Consider the following 16016-nt stretch of genomic DNA (forward strand, 5'->3'; position numbering starts at 1 on the left):
TAAATAAATATAGTCTTGAGACTGTTATTTGTGAATTTGTATTAAATGAAGAACTCACTCATTAGATATAAAGCTGTTTCAGTGTAAAATAAAAAAAAAATGCAGAAGTGCATTATGTGTTGCAGAAGTGTAGTTGTGTGCATTTTGAAGGGTTTAATTCTGTAGTTTTACAAGCAATGCTGAAAATTTATCATGTAGATAAATGAAGATAAGATGATCCATCAAAATAATGAGCTTTGTATAATAGCCAAAAAGAAAAAGTGTTACTTAAACTTTTCTGGAGGACAACATGTACCTGCAGTCATTTAGGAGGAAAATAATTAGTATTGATTGCGCACTCAATTAACCTGTGTTCAATTGTGTTAAATCAGTGCTCATGACTTTGCATATTTATACATATGTTGATTTGAATTTGATTTTTCAACTTTCATGTTTAACATATTAATGTTTCTCTTTTTTGGCTGTAAAATTATGTATGAGGTCAAATTACAATGGTTTTACAGCATACGGTAAAATCTCTATGCAGACTGTAGTCTTTTCCAAAGGAAGAATATTTGTTTAGTAATACATGAAGTTGTTACAGTTTTCTTTACAGTACCGCATTATCTATTAAGTAATAATCAATTGTGCTTAAAGCACTTGTCAAATTTTATACAATCTCTCAAATTCAGGAGCAAGGCAGCAATTTTCATTTTAAAATATGTATAAATAATTTTATTTTTCATGCCTTATTTATTTATTTGCTTGTATCCATGGCTTAGTTTAGAATATATTCCCCATTTTACATGCATTTGTTAACAAATTACTGATGCATGTAGTTTCTCGGGCCAGTCAGCTGTTTGACAACTCTGGCGACATCCAGCGGTAGATTTTTCAAATTCTCGCGACATTTCATTGCGGTCACATAAACCGGACCGCGAGAAGATGAGCAATGGCAATAGAAAACAAACCTGAGGAAGAATTTGACACAGTTTTCCGTCAAAATGACTCTTTAGAGCTCTCCTCCCATCACGATTATGACACTGCTCAAGCTCGGATATTTAAGATAATTGTCATTGGAGATTCAAATGTGGGGAAGACGTGTTTGACTTACAGATTCTGCGGAGGCACTTTCCTGAAAAACCCCGAGGCAACTATCGGGGTCGATTTCAGGGAGAAGACGGTGGATCTGGATGGAGAGAACATCAAGGTGAAAAGACACAGAAACAAACACACAGACACTCAACTGCTTTTATGACCAATTTACTCTGTCTCGGGATTAAGCCGTGTTTTATGGTTACCTTTGGAAAACCACTAGCCTGAATTTTTCAGATGACCAAAGGTAACCTGCTAGCATAACATGATCTGGCTTCTTCCAATTAAATATCAGATGTTTTCCAAATATAAAAAGGAAAGCTACATTTAGGAAATTAGAGAGAGAAAAAAGAAAAAAAATATTATTTTTATGATGACTTCTTGTGATGAAAGCGAGGTTTGTGAAGATAATAATGAAGCTTTGATTTCCAGTGTCTCAATATCATTTAATCTCTTTCTGTCGCCTGTTTACGCATCACTCTGGCTGCAGATCTGATGATTTTATTTATTCATTTATTCATTCATTTATTTATTTTTTAGCATCCCAGTAAACCAGCCCGTTCAAATGATAGCGCTATTACATCAGTTGTTTTTTTTTTCTGTGTAAAGCCCAAATTATTGGTTTCCAGAATAAAAAAAAAGTCAGTGGCTCCTTTAATTGTGACTCTGTGGAACACTGTATACCACCAACATCCTGTTGAGCATTTCATTAAAATGTTGGTTTACAGCCTGCAAATGTTAAAATTTGATCAGCCTGCCGATTTAAGTACTAGAGAGCCGAAACAGTCAAACGTGAAAAATCCAAGAATATTAGAAACTGGTGTAGCGAAATTAAATTGAGCCATTCATTCTGAATTATTTTAATGTGTCAAAATAAATGCTGTGAAAATATACAGTATAGCTATGCTGTTATTTAGGCATGTGAGGCATTATACCTATTCTCCCATGCCTAAACATAGCATTTTTCAGTTTTATCATTTTTATTTCTTTATAAATGTTAATGTGCTCATTAGGATAAATGCAGAAAAGAGCTAAGCAACACGACAAATAAAGGCAAGTGTTTGAGAGCATTATAAGATGAGTTTCCATGTTGTTAGTTTGGATTCATTCAACCAGTTTTATTGGGTGCATAGGAAAAATTTAGACTTTTCCCATGAGTAACATTCAGAGTTGTTTTGTATCGTTTCCAGTTGCAGATTTGGGACACAGCAGGTCAGGAGCGATTCAGGAAGAGCATGGTGGAGCACTACTACCGCAGCGTTCACGCCGTCATCTTTGTGTATGATGTAACCAATATCTCCTCCTTCGAGAGCATCCCAGAGTGGATTGAGGAGTGCACCCGGCACTCTGTGGGGCCCTTGGTACCCCGCATCATGGTAGGAAACAAGTGTGACCTAAAGGAGCGACGGGAGGTTCCTACATCAACAGCCCAGTGTCTTGCAGACAGCTACGACTTCCCACTGTTTGAGACTTCAGCTAAGGATCCCGCTGAGAAGGAGCATGTAGATTCTATCTTTCTGACTTTAGCTTATAGACTGAAGAGCCACAAGTCTTTGAAACTCAAGCAGCCAAGTGAAAGCAACCTCAGGCAGCTGTGGAACCAGAAGGAGCAAGAGGCAACATATTGCCAGTGCTGAGGTTACCTGCAGCGGGAATGGGTGGAATTAGAGTGTGTGCGAAGGCTGCTGTAGCCTTGAAGAATAAAAACAGGTGCTGAGAAATGTGTTTTATGTGTACTTTTGGGTTCTGAGAAATGTGTTTTACAAACATTGCAATTAGGTTTGGTTTAAAAGAAAAAAAATATAGAAGACAAAAGTTTCTTGTGGTTTTATAGTTCTCGCTGCCTTGAGCTGAGACACAGCTAGTGACTATATGGACCTAGACATTTGCAGACTCTTGAACCAACATTGCAATGAAATGCAAGTTTTTGCACTTGAGTGGATGAATGATTATAAATTATATGCAATCATTGCCCATCTTGCAGTATTACAAATCATCTACAAAATACAGCAAATGAAGGGAAAAGCTATCTTTGTGTGTATAAAGGGACCAGGAAAAAATCTTAAAACTGTGAATAAAACTGCAACCATTTTCTTAAATGTGTTTCAAACTTACGGTTCGTGAGAAACTAATGGCAGCATGAGTTATGGTGCGGCTCCTGGGTTGTGTTTTGTTTTGTTTTTATGTGTTTTTGGTTTGTTGGTTGGCTGGTTCGGTTTTTTGTTATCTAATTTGCACTTAACATTGGTCATTGATAATGGAGTTAAATCAAAACCAAGTACACAAGTACTGTAGCTGTGTTTGGGGAAATTAAAGCAAATCTGCAGAGTTTACTTGATAAGCATGAACACATACAAACTCAGTGAATGTGATGAGCAAACATCCCATCTGATAACTGCATTGCATGTGTACAGTGATGCAATAACTTTACAACAGTATGGAGATTCTTGACAGTATAAAGCTGCAACTTAATAAAAGAGCTTATCTGCATCTTGTGTCCTGATATTTGAGGTTTCTGGTGTTGTTTTGGTTTGAAAGTAATATGAGCTGTGGATGATTCATGCTAAACATACTTGGCTTGCTTCGGTAAATATGGCAAGCAGATCAGCAGCTCACGAGGTCCCTGCTATTACAAGGACGAGTAGTTATCAAAGCAGTAACTTTGTTATGTATGTTCTTGCCCAGCTGTATTTTATTGCTGTAATTATTTCTTAAATATGTGCTGCATAGTGGAATGGGTTAGTATTTTGTGATATGGTGACTTATCTATCACCATATGCATATTGAACACGCAATGGTAAACTAGCAGTTGAACTAAATCTAATCTAAAGTTATCTGTTACTAAAACTCATGCAGTGTAAAGAAATAAAGATAACAGGAATTAATAAGCTCAAGAAAAGGTAATTAAAATCCCCCACTGATAAAATAAAACCAGTTCCCAATATTTTACCTAGCTTTAGCGACCACTAGTGGCTAACTCTAGATTAACTATTGATGTGATGATGCGTTTAATAAACCACGTAAACTAGCAATATTCAAAAGTTGTTTTCAATTTATGTGGTTTATGAAAAGCCAGAAATAAACAAAATCATGCACTTTCAGAATATTCATTAGACTGAAGACCAAATTGAGATTATTCTGAATTTGTAGCACTTTCCCAACAGATTTCTCCATTGATGCGCGCCAACGTCAAATCCTGTTTTAATATTTACCAGCTTTTCAGTGGTCCTTGACATGAGCACGGTGACCAAGCTGTCTGTATTCTTCACACGGCGTCTGTTTGCGGCCATGGTAACACTTCGCTGAGTCCTGGACGGCTTATTAAAAAGAATACATCTAACTAAAAGACACTTTTTATGTAGGTATGATCCTTAAATCCACCTTGCAGCGTTTTCGAAAAAATGTATTTTACGTCTTTGGTTGCTGTGTCTGTCTACATGCATATTTATTGCGTGTTGGGAGGATTAGACTGCGACGTTTACAGACACGATGCTTTTTGTTTTCTGTCTGTGACCTAGCAGCAAGCTACTAAAACAAACTAAATCCGGTTCAAACAAAATTGCAGCGTTTAAATACGTAAGGAAGCTAATTTAAATAGTGGCTTTATTTAGCCTTGTGTTAAAACGGGTTCATCTTTTTTTTTTTTTTTTTTAAAAAACTCCTAAAAAAATCTCTCCTAGCTAGCTTAAGTGTCATGTAGCAGGTACTTCTGTTTTATGATCTAATAGAAATGTTACTGACTTTCATGTAGCTGCATCATGTTTTAATTGAATTTACTACAAGAAGAATAATTGAAATTGCATTAACACGTTGTAAATAACATGCATCAGCTAAATCATTGATGCCGTCCACAGACAGTACAGGTGCTAATATATTCTTTTTATGTAGGTGGTTTTCAGCATGAATTTGGCAGAGATCTGTGACAACGCCAAGAAGGGTCGTGAATATGCCCTTCTTGGCAACTATGACTCTTCCATTGTGTACTACCAGGGTGTCATTCAGCAAATTCACAAGCACTGTCAGACCCTCAGAGACCCTGCACTGAAAGTCAGATGGCAACAGGTAAATCTTACAAACTCTTCTCTAGTTTCATACACCATTTATTTCACTGCAGGTCAACAGCACAAATATTCATGAACTACGCCAAAATTTAAATCTGTTATTCCCACTTGTTTTATTATGGTTTTGTTATTTATTTATCCATCTGCTCATCTGTATATCAATGCATTCATTCTCCCATCCAACAGAATCTGTTTTAGCCGATAGCAATCTATCTTGTCCTCTGGTTTCATACTAAAAGCTGTTATTAATGCAATTCTAGCCTAGATAAAATTGAATGCACTTGCAGACCAATTATTTTGAACTTCTATCAGCTATGTATGCATATAAATTACACTGAATCCATCAAAATATGGAAAAGGAAAAAAAAGAACTGAACAGGCTAAATGGAAATTAGTTTTTACCCCCTTTTTTGTTTTTATGGCAGCCGTTTGACAAATTTATGTTAGTTGCACATGAAAAATACAAAGCTAGAAAGACTCAGCTATGGAAAATAAGAAAATTAGGACAAAACCAATAAATGATGGCTTTACAGCATAGAAAGATTACAATTCAAGAAGCTGTAAGACAATCGCCAAGATCTTGACAACCTTGCTTCAATAGTTTGGAATGTTATCAAGATATTTCATGGTCATAAGATCTTCAAATGCCTCCAAGATGTGGCATCAAAAAGAAATTCAATGAGGAAAGTTTATTAAGTTTGGTGTGTATTTTATGTAAAAATAACACGCACATACAAACAAGGCATCTATTTACTTAAAACAGACTTTTTATTGAACTGAATTTGAATTCATTTCAAACATGTAAAGGCACATAATAGTTATACAGTGTTAACAAACCAAAAACAGACAAAATAGTTGTGCTTGGATAAAGCAAACATAACTGACATAATTGACAACTACATATTCTCTCTGATCAATCACTTCAGCCTGCACCATATACACTACTGAAGCAAGTACACCTTGGTTGGTGTAGGTTAAGCACTGTAAATAAAAGTTAGGTTCAAAAAGACTAATACTGCAATTCTGTTATAGTTAAGCCATAGCCTTTATGGGAATGTTTTATGGGCAGTGAAAATTGAAATAGAGATCTCTGGGAATGCAGTGCATCATTCTCTATATACTGACAACATGGGGCTCATTACAGGAAAGACCACCCTAGCTAGAGAAGAACACTGTGTGAGTTCAGTCCTGCTGAGGGGTTATTGTACTACTTTTAGCCCTGTAGGCATTAAATGCATAGAGAGTATATTACTTTAAGTCAGAAAACTATTTATGAGGGAGCAAGACAGCAACCCAAAGGAAGCAATGGATAGCATAGAAGGATGGTTGGTGCAGATGGAAATGGTTTGAAGAAAGCTTTAAATTGTCATTTACTAGAAAATATCTCCTGCATACTTTTTAAACAAATCTTTCATGTATAGTCATTTAAGAGGGAAAGAATTTGTACTAACAGGCACTTCAAGATTACTACAAATACCTTTTAGAGCAGGGGTGCCCAAGTCCAGTCCTCGAGATCTACCATCCTGCAACCTTTAGATGCAACCCCCATCCAGCACAGCTGATTCAAATAGCTGAATTCCTCTTCTGCATGTCATTCAGCTCTGCAGAGGCTTGCTAATGAGCCACTTACTTGATTCAGGTGTGTTGGAGAAGGGTTGCAACTAAAAACAGCAGGATGATAGATCTCCAGGACCGGACTTGGGCACCCCTGTTTTCGAGACTGTCATTACTACAGCTTAGACTTGTTCATGTCTGAATATATTGCCTGAAGAAAGAGTAAATATTTTTCAGTTCAGAGCATGGCAGTACTTTTGACTGTCAAGATTATTGATGCTTTTTAAATTCATATTTTATTGATTAAATCTGTTAACTAAGTTTCCATCCAGGCATGACTTAAAGCCTAGTCTGGTTTGATCTATGCACATTAATGGCTCTATTTTCAGTTGGATGTGAGAGTTATTATTGCTGACAAAATAAACTGTGTGGACAGGTCAGGCAAGAGCTGACTGAAGAATATGAGCAAGTGAAAGGAATCATGGGGACGCATGAGAGCTTCAAATCCGAGAAGACGTTTGACATCCTTGTTCCTCAGCCAGAGGAACGACTTGAGGATCCAGCAGTTTGGCCCCCACCCATCCCTGCAGAACACAGGTGTGTGGGGTTTTTTTGAGTTACATCTACAAAACCATAAGAAATTACTTTGTACTGTCGCTTTAAATATATCAGTGAACTTTACTTATCGGACTCTATGAAAATCAAAATATTATAAAACATTAAATCCACATAATACTGTTACTGGAAGCTTAAAAAAAAAAAAAAAAAAAAGCAATGACATATGTTATTTTTCTGTTTTTAATCATGAAAATAATTCAGTTGGGCAAAACATCTTTAGAAGGAAGCACTAGGCAGACCAAAGAGTTGTATTTTGCATAATCTGTTTTATCTCTATGAGCACAATGTAACAAGCTTTACCCCTGAAGTGAACCAGCCTGTTTTACATTGTGGGAACATTAACAGTTCAATTATATTTCCTCAGTCTTCCTATCGGAAATCTTTTGCAGATGTGTGCAACTGTTGCTCATTTGTTTACCTGTTTTCCTGTCTGTGTGTGCGTATGTTGGCCTTTGTAGGAATCCTGTTGCAGTGAAACGGCCCAACAGTGGAGTAAAGCAGCAAAGGAAGGACTCTCCTGGTCTGCAGCATCGAGGGCCCGGAGGCCGTGGACAGGCCAACCCTAAAGCCGACCGTCCAGGGACTAAAGACTCAAAGGGCACAAAGGCCAAAGATGATAAGGTCAGACAGCAGCAGCTGACTAGTTGGTAGAGTGGGTATACTGATGAACTGTTGAGGAAATGAGCATATGTTTTTTTTTTTGTTTGTTTGTTTGCTGTCAATCAGGGAAAGAAAGGAGATGCACAGGGAGATGCAGAGCAGAAGAAGTTTGATGGCACAGGACATGACAGCGACTTGGTGGATTCATTGGAAAGAGACATAGTGTCCCGCAACCCTAATGTACATTGGTATGAAGGCACCTTATAACTTACATACCTTTATGTTTTGCCACTGGGGCATATTTTCCACGTGCTGCTGACTAATATTTCTCTGGAAATTGCAGGGAAGACATTGCTGATCTGGAAGATGCTAAGAAGTTGCTGAGAGAGGCAGTGGTGTTGCCCATGTGGATGCCGGACTTCTTTAAGGGGATTCGTCGACCTTGGAAGGTAGTCTTTCTATAGAAAACTGGATTTTTATCTTTTCTAAAGTGAGCAAGAAATGATATAAATCAAAAGTGATACCTTTAAACCATTTCTTAAACCTTTAAAGTCTTTTCTTTTAATATAAATCTCTCTTATCAACAAATAATGATTGACTCATTTCAGTTGAGAATGTTGCACATTTTACGATCAAACTTATCGATACGCGGTAATGTGTAAAAGTTTTAATTCACCTCATTACTTCACATATTACCAGGAAACAGGTGCAACAGTTTTAAAATTAGCTCGAAATGTCAATATTTGCTGTGAGCACCTTTTTATTCTTTCAACATCCACAATCAGCCAACTTCAATAGCCCTTCTTTGGATGTTGGCTGCCTTTTGTTCCGTTCTCTGTCAAGATTATCCCACACTGCTTCAGTGGTCCAGACTCCAGGGGACGATTAATGACTCCATAAGACATGGTGCTACTGGTTTTCAGTCCAGCTCATGTGTCATTTGGCATTCTTGTCTCCTTGGTTCCCTTCCTTCCTTAATAACGGCTTATAAAAGCCTAAAGTACAGCTATCCTTGCATGCAGACCCCTTCTGATTAGGCTTCAAATAACAGATGGATTAACAAAGGGACCAGAAACAACTCTCAGAACTGTCAGATCTTTGCTGGATTTTCTTCGCTTTATCCAAAAAATCACTTTTAGGTAGTGCTTATTTGCTATTTGTTTGGTTTTTTTTAATTCTACAACTTTTTTGTCTCCACATGACCATTTTCTTCAAAAAGATTCAAAGCTAAACGACACATCACATTGCAATATTCTGAGTATGGGGCTAATAACTCATTCATAATTACCTTCTTGGCATAAAAATCTATTTCAATCATTAGAAATGTTTCATATTTGGCATTTTTTGTAGTTCCAGCTAAATTAACTTGATAGCATATCACATGCTAACAAAGTAAAACTGGTTCTTCATGTAGTATATTATATGATGAGCTAGGGGGGTTCTCTGTGTTTAAATGTGTCATCCTAAAGTGGTTTAAATACCCAAATATAAACAAATGTTAAAATACTTTCTTTCAGAAAGCTGAAAGAACTGTTCTTGAAGACAACTTTAAAATACTACAAAAATGCTGGCTTCTTGGTAGCAGAATATAAAGAAATAAGGGGTTGAAGACATTTGTACTGCATGCTGTACCTAGCTTGTATGGTGCAGCATGCTTGTGCTATTACATCCACAGAACTCAGCTAAATGACCAGATTTTTTTTTTAAATTGTCTCTGTTGAACTTCATCATGTGAGGCCTTTCTCCCCAGGCCCATCATGTGAAGGTCAATTCTTTTTCTTCTCACTACAACACAGTGCTTATCATTTATCTGAAAGTATGCATGCATAATTGAGCTTCACACACTGCAGTTGAAGTCTTTAGATAACCAGAATGGGACATAAAATAAGGATTAAGGAGTGTGCAGGTAGGCTGGAGGTAATCGTTTAACTGGCTCTGATATTCAGTCATGTATATCCTTCTGTATTTCTGATTATTAAGTCCACTCCCACCTTTCCTGCTGTGATTTAGTCTGATGTAACCTTCAGGGAATATAACACACATTAGTATAACAGGATTCTGAGGCATGAGGGGGCAGCACTTTCTCAGACATATAATGGCTCACCGAGTCCTCCTTGTCTGGTACATGTAATCTCTATGGCAACAGATACAAACCAGATGCAGAAACATTGGAACAGAAACAATGACAGTCTTAATCATACTAAAATAGTGGATCTGTTTAAGATCTATCCTGCTTCAGGGTGTTTTGTCTCATAGATATTACAATACAACACATATATACATGCTAAAAGGCCGTATAATGTTAGCTTTTCCCATCAGAGCTGAGCTTCATTCAGATTGGTCACCCCTTATTTTTTTGCCTTTGTACCAACCCTTAATCACAACTAGGTGCCAATGGGAGTGTTGAAATTAAAAGTGATAGAAATTGGAAAGATTATGAACATTTGTCCACTAACGTTCATCCTGCATTGCATAAATTTGTGCTTATTTGACTATGAGTTCGCTGTTCTTATAGGGTGTATTAATGGTCGGTCCACCAGGGACGGGGAAGACCATGTTAGCCAAAGCTGTGGCCACAGAATGTGGGACAACTTTTTTCAACGTGTCCTCCTCCACCCTCACCTCCAAATACAGGGGCGAGTCTGAAAAACTTGTTCGTCTGTTGTTTGAAATGGTGAGTGTTTTCACAAATCTGCCAACTGCGTAGAGTGTGTGTGAGCAAATACAATAGTTCTTTTTCTTTATTTCTTCTTATAGGCCAGATTTTATGCTCCAACAACCATTTTCATAGATGAGATTGACTCCATCTGTGGCAGGAGAGGAACTTCTGATGAACATGAAGCCAGCCGCCGAGTCAAATCAGAGCTTCTGATTCAGATGGATGGTTAGTGGATAGAGAAATAAGAACGTAGAACTATGCAGGAATTGCAGAGGAATTAAGTGGAGGGGGGTTACTATGGTTGGATTTGAACGGCATTTCCTAAATGTAATTTAATGCGGTTTGCAGGTGTGGGAGGAGCCCTGGAAAATGATGACCCCTCTAAGATGGTTATGGTCCTCGCTGCTACAAACTTCCCCTGGGACATTGATGAAGCATTGCGACGACGGCTGGAGAAGCGCATCTACATCCCTCTGCCCACAGGTGACATCTCAGCTGTCCAAGAGGTTGAACACAAGATAGGGAGAATTAATACTGCCTCATAATGTGGACTTTTGCACCGTTTTGTTTACTTATCTAATGTAAAGAAAACCGATTTCCCTTTAAATAAGGCTCAAATGTACCTTTCTAATATGTAATTAATGTTGTTTTGTGTCTGTGTGTAGCTGTGGGTCGTGTAGAGCTTTTAAAGATCAACCTGAAGGAGGTGGAGTTGGCTCCTGATGTAGACCTGGACCTCATAGCTGAAAAAATTGAGGGTTACTCAGGAGCAGACATCACTAATGTTTGCAGGTATGTGTACAAAATGACCAAATGTTGAAACTGTCAGATTGTCAGCTCACCTCTTTCACTGAACAAAAATATAAACACCGCACTTTAGTGTTTGCTCCCATTTCTCCTGATGAAAGACCTAAAACTTTTTTTTACATACGCAAAGGAAAATTTCCGTCAAACATTGTTCACAAATCGGTCTACGGTCCTGTTGACACATGGCAGGGTATTTCACAAAACAAAGATATTTTCCTCTAATTTGGTCTGTCATCAACACGAAAACGTAGATATACGCAATCAACAATTCTTTAAAAAACCTCTGACCAAGGTGAAGATTTGAGAATACTACATTTGCATTTCTGCATGTGGACATACTATATAACTGCGGTTTTAGGTTTTAAAATGTCACTGTCTGTGACAGAAAATACCATGTCAAATGTGCAACCTTTGTTTTCAACGGCATGGACATCCTCAAAACTGTGTTGGCTTTATCCGTTGTCCGGGTCCTTTGTTTTGGTTTGTTTTTTACATTCCCGTCAGTGCCGCTCCACATAGATGACCAAAGATGAAGGACGCAATTAAGGAAAGTTTTTTTCCACCACCTAACCACATCACGTTCGAGGCATGTTATGTGTTTTGTGGAAGTGACGTTATTCTGATTGGATAGGCTTAGGGACGCATCCGTTGCCTAATGGTGTGATATGCTTATGAATGTGCTTAACAAGTGGTTATGCGGATAGGTGTTGGTGGATTTATTTTTGAAAAACAAGGTGTTGTGGACTCATTTTTTTACTGGCCTGAGGGAGAGAAGATGTTCGGTTTTACAAAAACCCAGCCACATGTGGACAAGGCCCAAATCTGTGTTTGTGAGCATATCTTCTTTGCCGAGATAATCCATCCCACCTCACAGATGCCGATCAGCACGATTATTGCACAGGCATGCCTTAGGCTGACAACAATAAAAGTCCACCCTAAAATCTGCAGTTTTACTTTATTAGGAGGGTCAGCTAACCAGTCAGTATTTGGTGTGACCACCATTTGCCTCACGCAGTGCAATACATCTCCTTCGCATAGAATTGATCAGGTTGTCGGTTGTGGACTGTTGGTCTGCTCCTCTTCCATGGCTGCACAAAGTTACTGGATAATGACAGGAACTGGAACACACTGTCGTAAATGCTGATCCAGAGCATCCCAAACAAACTCAATGGGCGACATGTCCAGTGTGTATGCTGGTCATGCAAGAGTTGGGGTGTTTTCAGCTTCCAGGAATTGTGTACAGATCCTTGCAACATGTGCTTTATCATGCTGCAACACGAGGTGATGGTGGATGGACTGCACAACAACGGGCCTCAGGATCTAGTCCTGGCATTCTGTGCATTCAAAATATCAATAAAGTGAACCTGTGTTTGTTGTCCATAACATTCACCTGCCCATCCCACCACCACCATGGGCCACTCGATCCACAGCGTTGACATCAGCAAGCCACTCACCCACACAACGCCACACGCTGTCTGCCATTTGCCCTGAACAGTGTAAACCAGGATTCATCTGTGAAGAGAACACCTCTCCACCTTGCGAGATGCCATCAAATGTGAGCATTTGCCCACTCAAGCTGGTTACAACAACAAACTGCAGTCAGGTTGATTCCCCGATGAAAACGAGCATGTAGATGACCTTCCGTAAGGCGGTTTCTAACAGTTTGTGCAGAAATTCTTTGGTTATGCAAACTGATTGTCTCATCAGCTGTAAAATAATCAACAATAAAAAACAATATTGGTGAATTTAATTTAAAGAAATATGGTGTTTGTTTTACTCATATCTATTTGCATTGGTGCAGTCATGCAGAAAATGGTACAAACTTGAAGTTGCCAAACATTTTCTGCTCTTCTCTGACATCTTCATCTAAATTGAACAAGTATACAGACATCACCTGCAGGATTTTCTTTTCCAGAGCAGCTCAACTCTTCAAATACAAAAGCTATTTACTGCAAATGATGAGTAACAGTCTTCTATCCTGTGTCGTGCAGGGATGCCTCCATGATGGCAATGCGTCGACGAATCCAAGGTTTGAGCCCAGAGGAAATACGAGCCCTGTCCAAAGACGAGCTGCAGATGCCTGTAACCATGGAAGACTTCACCTTGACACTCAAGAAGATCTCCAAATCTGTCTCTGCTGCAGACCTTGAAAAATATGAAGCCTGGATGGCTGAATTTGGGTCAGTGTAGAAAACTGGTAGCAAATGGACTTGAGGGGAAGTAGAGGAGGGGGCGCGAATTTGGAAGAGGTGGAGTTCAGAGAACTTAAAGAGGAAAACAGGAATTATAAAATTTACATCAGAAGACAGGTGCCTTTTAGAGAACATGTTGAGAAGTTTGAATTGCTTTATTCATGCACTTTCATGCTACATGTAGAAATTACAGTCATCCAGCTGCTGCCTGACTTAAATGACCTGAATTCAACTAGAGTGAATGCCTCTGATACAAGAAACAGTTCACGTTAAATGTAGCATAAATCTCACAAGTAAGGACTACATGGTAGTTTTCACAGCAGGCCTCATGCAAGAGAGCGCTCACGTGCTTGTCTCTATCTTCTCCTTTTTTGACACTTATTTGTATGTGGTTGGTGTAGACAAACATGGGAAAAACTATCCTGATTACTGACACATCTGATATGTAACAGCTCCTGTTTTGCTCCATTTGTAGGAGGTTTTCATTTGAATAAAGCTCAGGAAAAATTGAATGTTCACACCACAGAGTATCAGGGCTTGGTGCTAGAAATCAGCATCTAAAAACACAACAAATTTTACAGGATATGAGGTCATGTTAAGGGACTTGGGAAAAAAAATAGTAAATTTTTGGTCATGCGAGTAGGGATATTGGACAGAAACCTGTATAAAGAGCATGAAGCAGCTGTTTTCCTGACAAATTCTAAATTTACGATTGCCATAAAATCTATAGAAGCTGTAAGCACTGATAATCAACTCTAAGAATTTTACTTAGTTACTTAGTTTATAGCATTATTAAACTGCAGATCTACTTAGGTCATTACAATAATTACTGTAAGTGGGTGATTATTCCACTAAAATCACTTGTAAAAGCTACGTATGAACAACTCTACTGTTGCATGAGGCCTTTAGTCTCCTTAGAAGTGATATGAGCACTTTAAATGTATTTTCTGGGGAAGTAAATGTATTTGCAATGGACTGAACAAACTTGAATTTTAGTACATTGTTTTCTTGTGACTAACTGTGTTTGTGTTTTTGTTTTTGGTTTTTTTTTTTAGTTGTGTTGAGACAAATTGTGATAGGCAGGCCACTGGCTCATTGTGTTTTTTTAAGGCTGTTTGTATTAAACAAACTATTAATTCTAACTTAAATACATTGTTTTGTTTAATTGTTCCCATTACAGTCTAGTGTAAATCCCATATTTGAGGAGATGTTTTACAGTGAATAGGAATTTCTTCAGCGTTATCATTCACTGACTTGTTTCACCCGTCATGGACTGGCAACCCCATCCAGGGTGTATCCTGCTTATCGTACAATGATTGCTGGGATGGGCTCCAGCTTCCCTGAGACCCTTAATTGGACGAAGCAATTAAGAAGAAAGATGGATGATGACTTGTTTTACATCCTAATGGCACCAGTACGGTTTTTTATTTTTTGTTCCATTCTTAGCCTTGAGTGGGTTCTACTTTATCTATATATTATTTCACAATCCTTATAAATTATCTTATTAATCACAGCATTACAAAATCTCAGCAGGTTTTAGTGATTTATTTAAAGCTTTAAGCATAACCTTTATTTGCGGGTTCTTTGTGAACAAATCTACTGTTGCATGGGGCTTTTAGTCTTCTTAGAAGTTATGAGCATTTAAAAAAATATTTATTTTTTTTTAAACAAAAAAAAGGACAAAAACAAGCCTCAGATTAACCGCCAGTTGGGCACTTTATCAGGTTTTTAAACACTTTATTATACTATGGATGAGCAAGCTGTGATAGAAGTGGCATGTGATTCATAGCTTGTGTCTAACTAGCGTCTACACTATAGACTGTATCTACAGTCTATGGTCTACAACCAATACCAGTCCCTGTAGAAAGGAACTCCGACATCTGCAGAGGGCTATTAACACACTGCTTCAGTACTTATATCACTTCCGTGGCTTTCAGTACACAGTTGCCTTTTAAAATCCATTTAACAGTCCATGAAGTGCTTAATGGTTTTGGCCTTTGGTGCAGCGATGACTTGCTCATTGATTTGAGCCCAATCAGGTCTCTCAGCTCAGCAAACCTGGGTCGTAATTGTCCCCAGAATGAGATCCAACTCTGCCTTCATTTGCTGTGGTCCTCCTCTTTGAAACAAGCTGCCTACTGATTTTGAGGTCTATTATTTCCACATTAAAAATAAATCCAAAAACTCTTATCCACCCCAGGCCTATACTTTATTATTCCATTAATATTGTTACGTTTGCTGTTTATATAGTTTGTCATATGTGGTTAAATGTCTCAGGTGTTTCTGATGTTTTAGGGATGCGTACCGTTATATCATTATAAATCGGTGTCGCTTCAGGTTTTTTTTTACAGTTTCTTTTCAAAATATGTGTTTTTACACCAAGGAAAAAAGCTCTTTTTTAAATGGTATTTTAATGAAGAAGTGACCTCATTGGTCCTGAAGACATTTCCT

General features: G+C 38.1%; 2 protein-coding genes across 2 annotated transcripts; both read left to right on the plus strand.

The window, feature by feature from the left end:
* Positions 1-924: 924 nt before the first annotated feature.
* On the plus strand, positions 925-3454 carry LOC306766175 (ras-related protein Rab-33B). The gene is made up of 2 exons (XM_079253805.1): positions 925-1189; positions 2265-3454. The coding sequence occupies exons 1-2, from the start codon at positions 932-934 to the stop codon at positions 2709-2711; spliced, it is 705 nt and encodes a 234-aa protein (XP_079109931.1). The 5' UTR covers positions 925-931; the 3' UTR covers positions 2712-3454.
* A 916-nt stretch (positions 3455-4370) lies between these two features.
* katnal1 (katanin p60 subunit A-like 1) lies at positions 4371-14463 on the plus strand. Its single transcript, XM_079253691.1, has 11 exons — positions 4371-4432; positions 4963-5136; positions 7126-7286; positions 7766-7928; positions 8034-8155; positions 8251-8356; positions 10423-10581; positions 10665-10791; positions 10915-11049; positions 11232-11358; positions 13365-14463. Exons 2-11 carry the CDS (start codon positions 4975-4977, stop codon positions 13561-13563), a joined length of 1461 nt encoding a protein of 486 aa, XP_079109817.1. The 5' UTR covers positions 4371-4432; positions 4963-4974; the 3' UTR covers positions 13564-14463.
* Positions 14464-16016: the final 1553 nt, after the last annotated feature.

This window comes from Telmatherina bonti (assembly GCF_933228915.1).
Source record: "Telmatherina bonti genome assembly, chromosome: 15".
In the NCBI taxonomy this organism is placed as follows: Eukaryota; Metazoa; Chordata; class Actinopteri; order Atheriniformes; family Telmatherinidae; genus Telmatherina; species Telmatherina bonti.

Excerpts from the sequence above, each read along its gene's own strand:
- katnal1 (XM_079253691.1), top strand. The coding sequence starts at position 4,975 with ATGAATTTGGCAGAGATCTGTGACAACGCCAAGAAGGGTCGTGAATAT. Across the intron at positions 5,137-7,125 it reads TGAAAGTCAGATGGCAACAG|GTCAGGCAAGAGCTGACTGA; the intron begins GTAAATCTTACA and ends CTGTGTGGACAG. Across the intron at positions 8,156-8,250 it reads CGCAACCCTAATGTACATTG|GGAAGACATTGCTGATCTGG; the intron begins GTATGAAGGCAC and ends TGGAAATTGCAG.
- LOC306766175 (XM_079253805.1), top strand. The coding sequence starts at position 932 with ATGGCAATAGAAAACAAACCTGAGGAAGAATTTGACACAGTTTTCCGT. Across the intron at positions 1,190-2,264 it reads TGGATGGAGAGAACATCAAG|TTGCAGATTTGGGACACAGC; the intron begins GTGAAAAGACAC and ends TATCGTTTCCAG.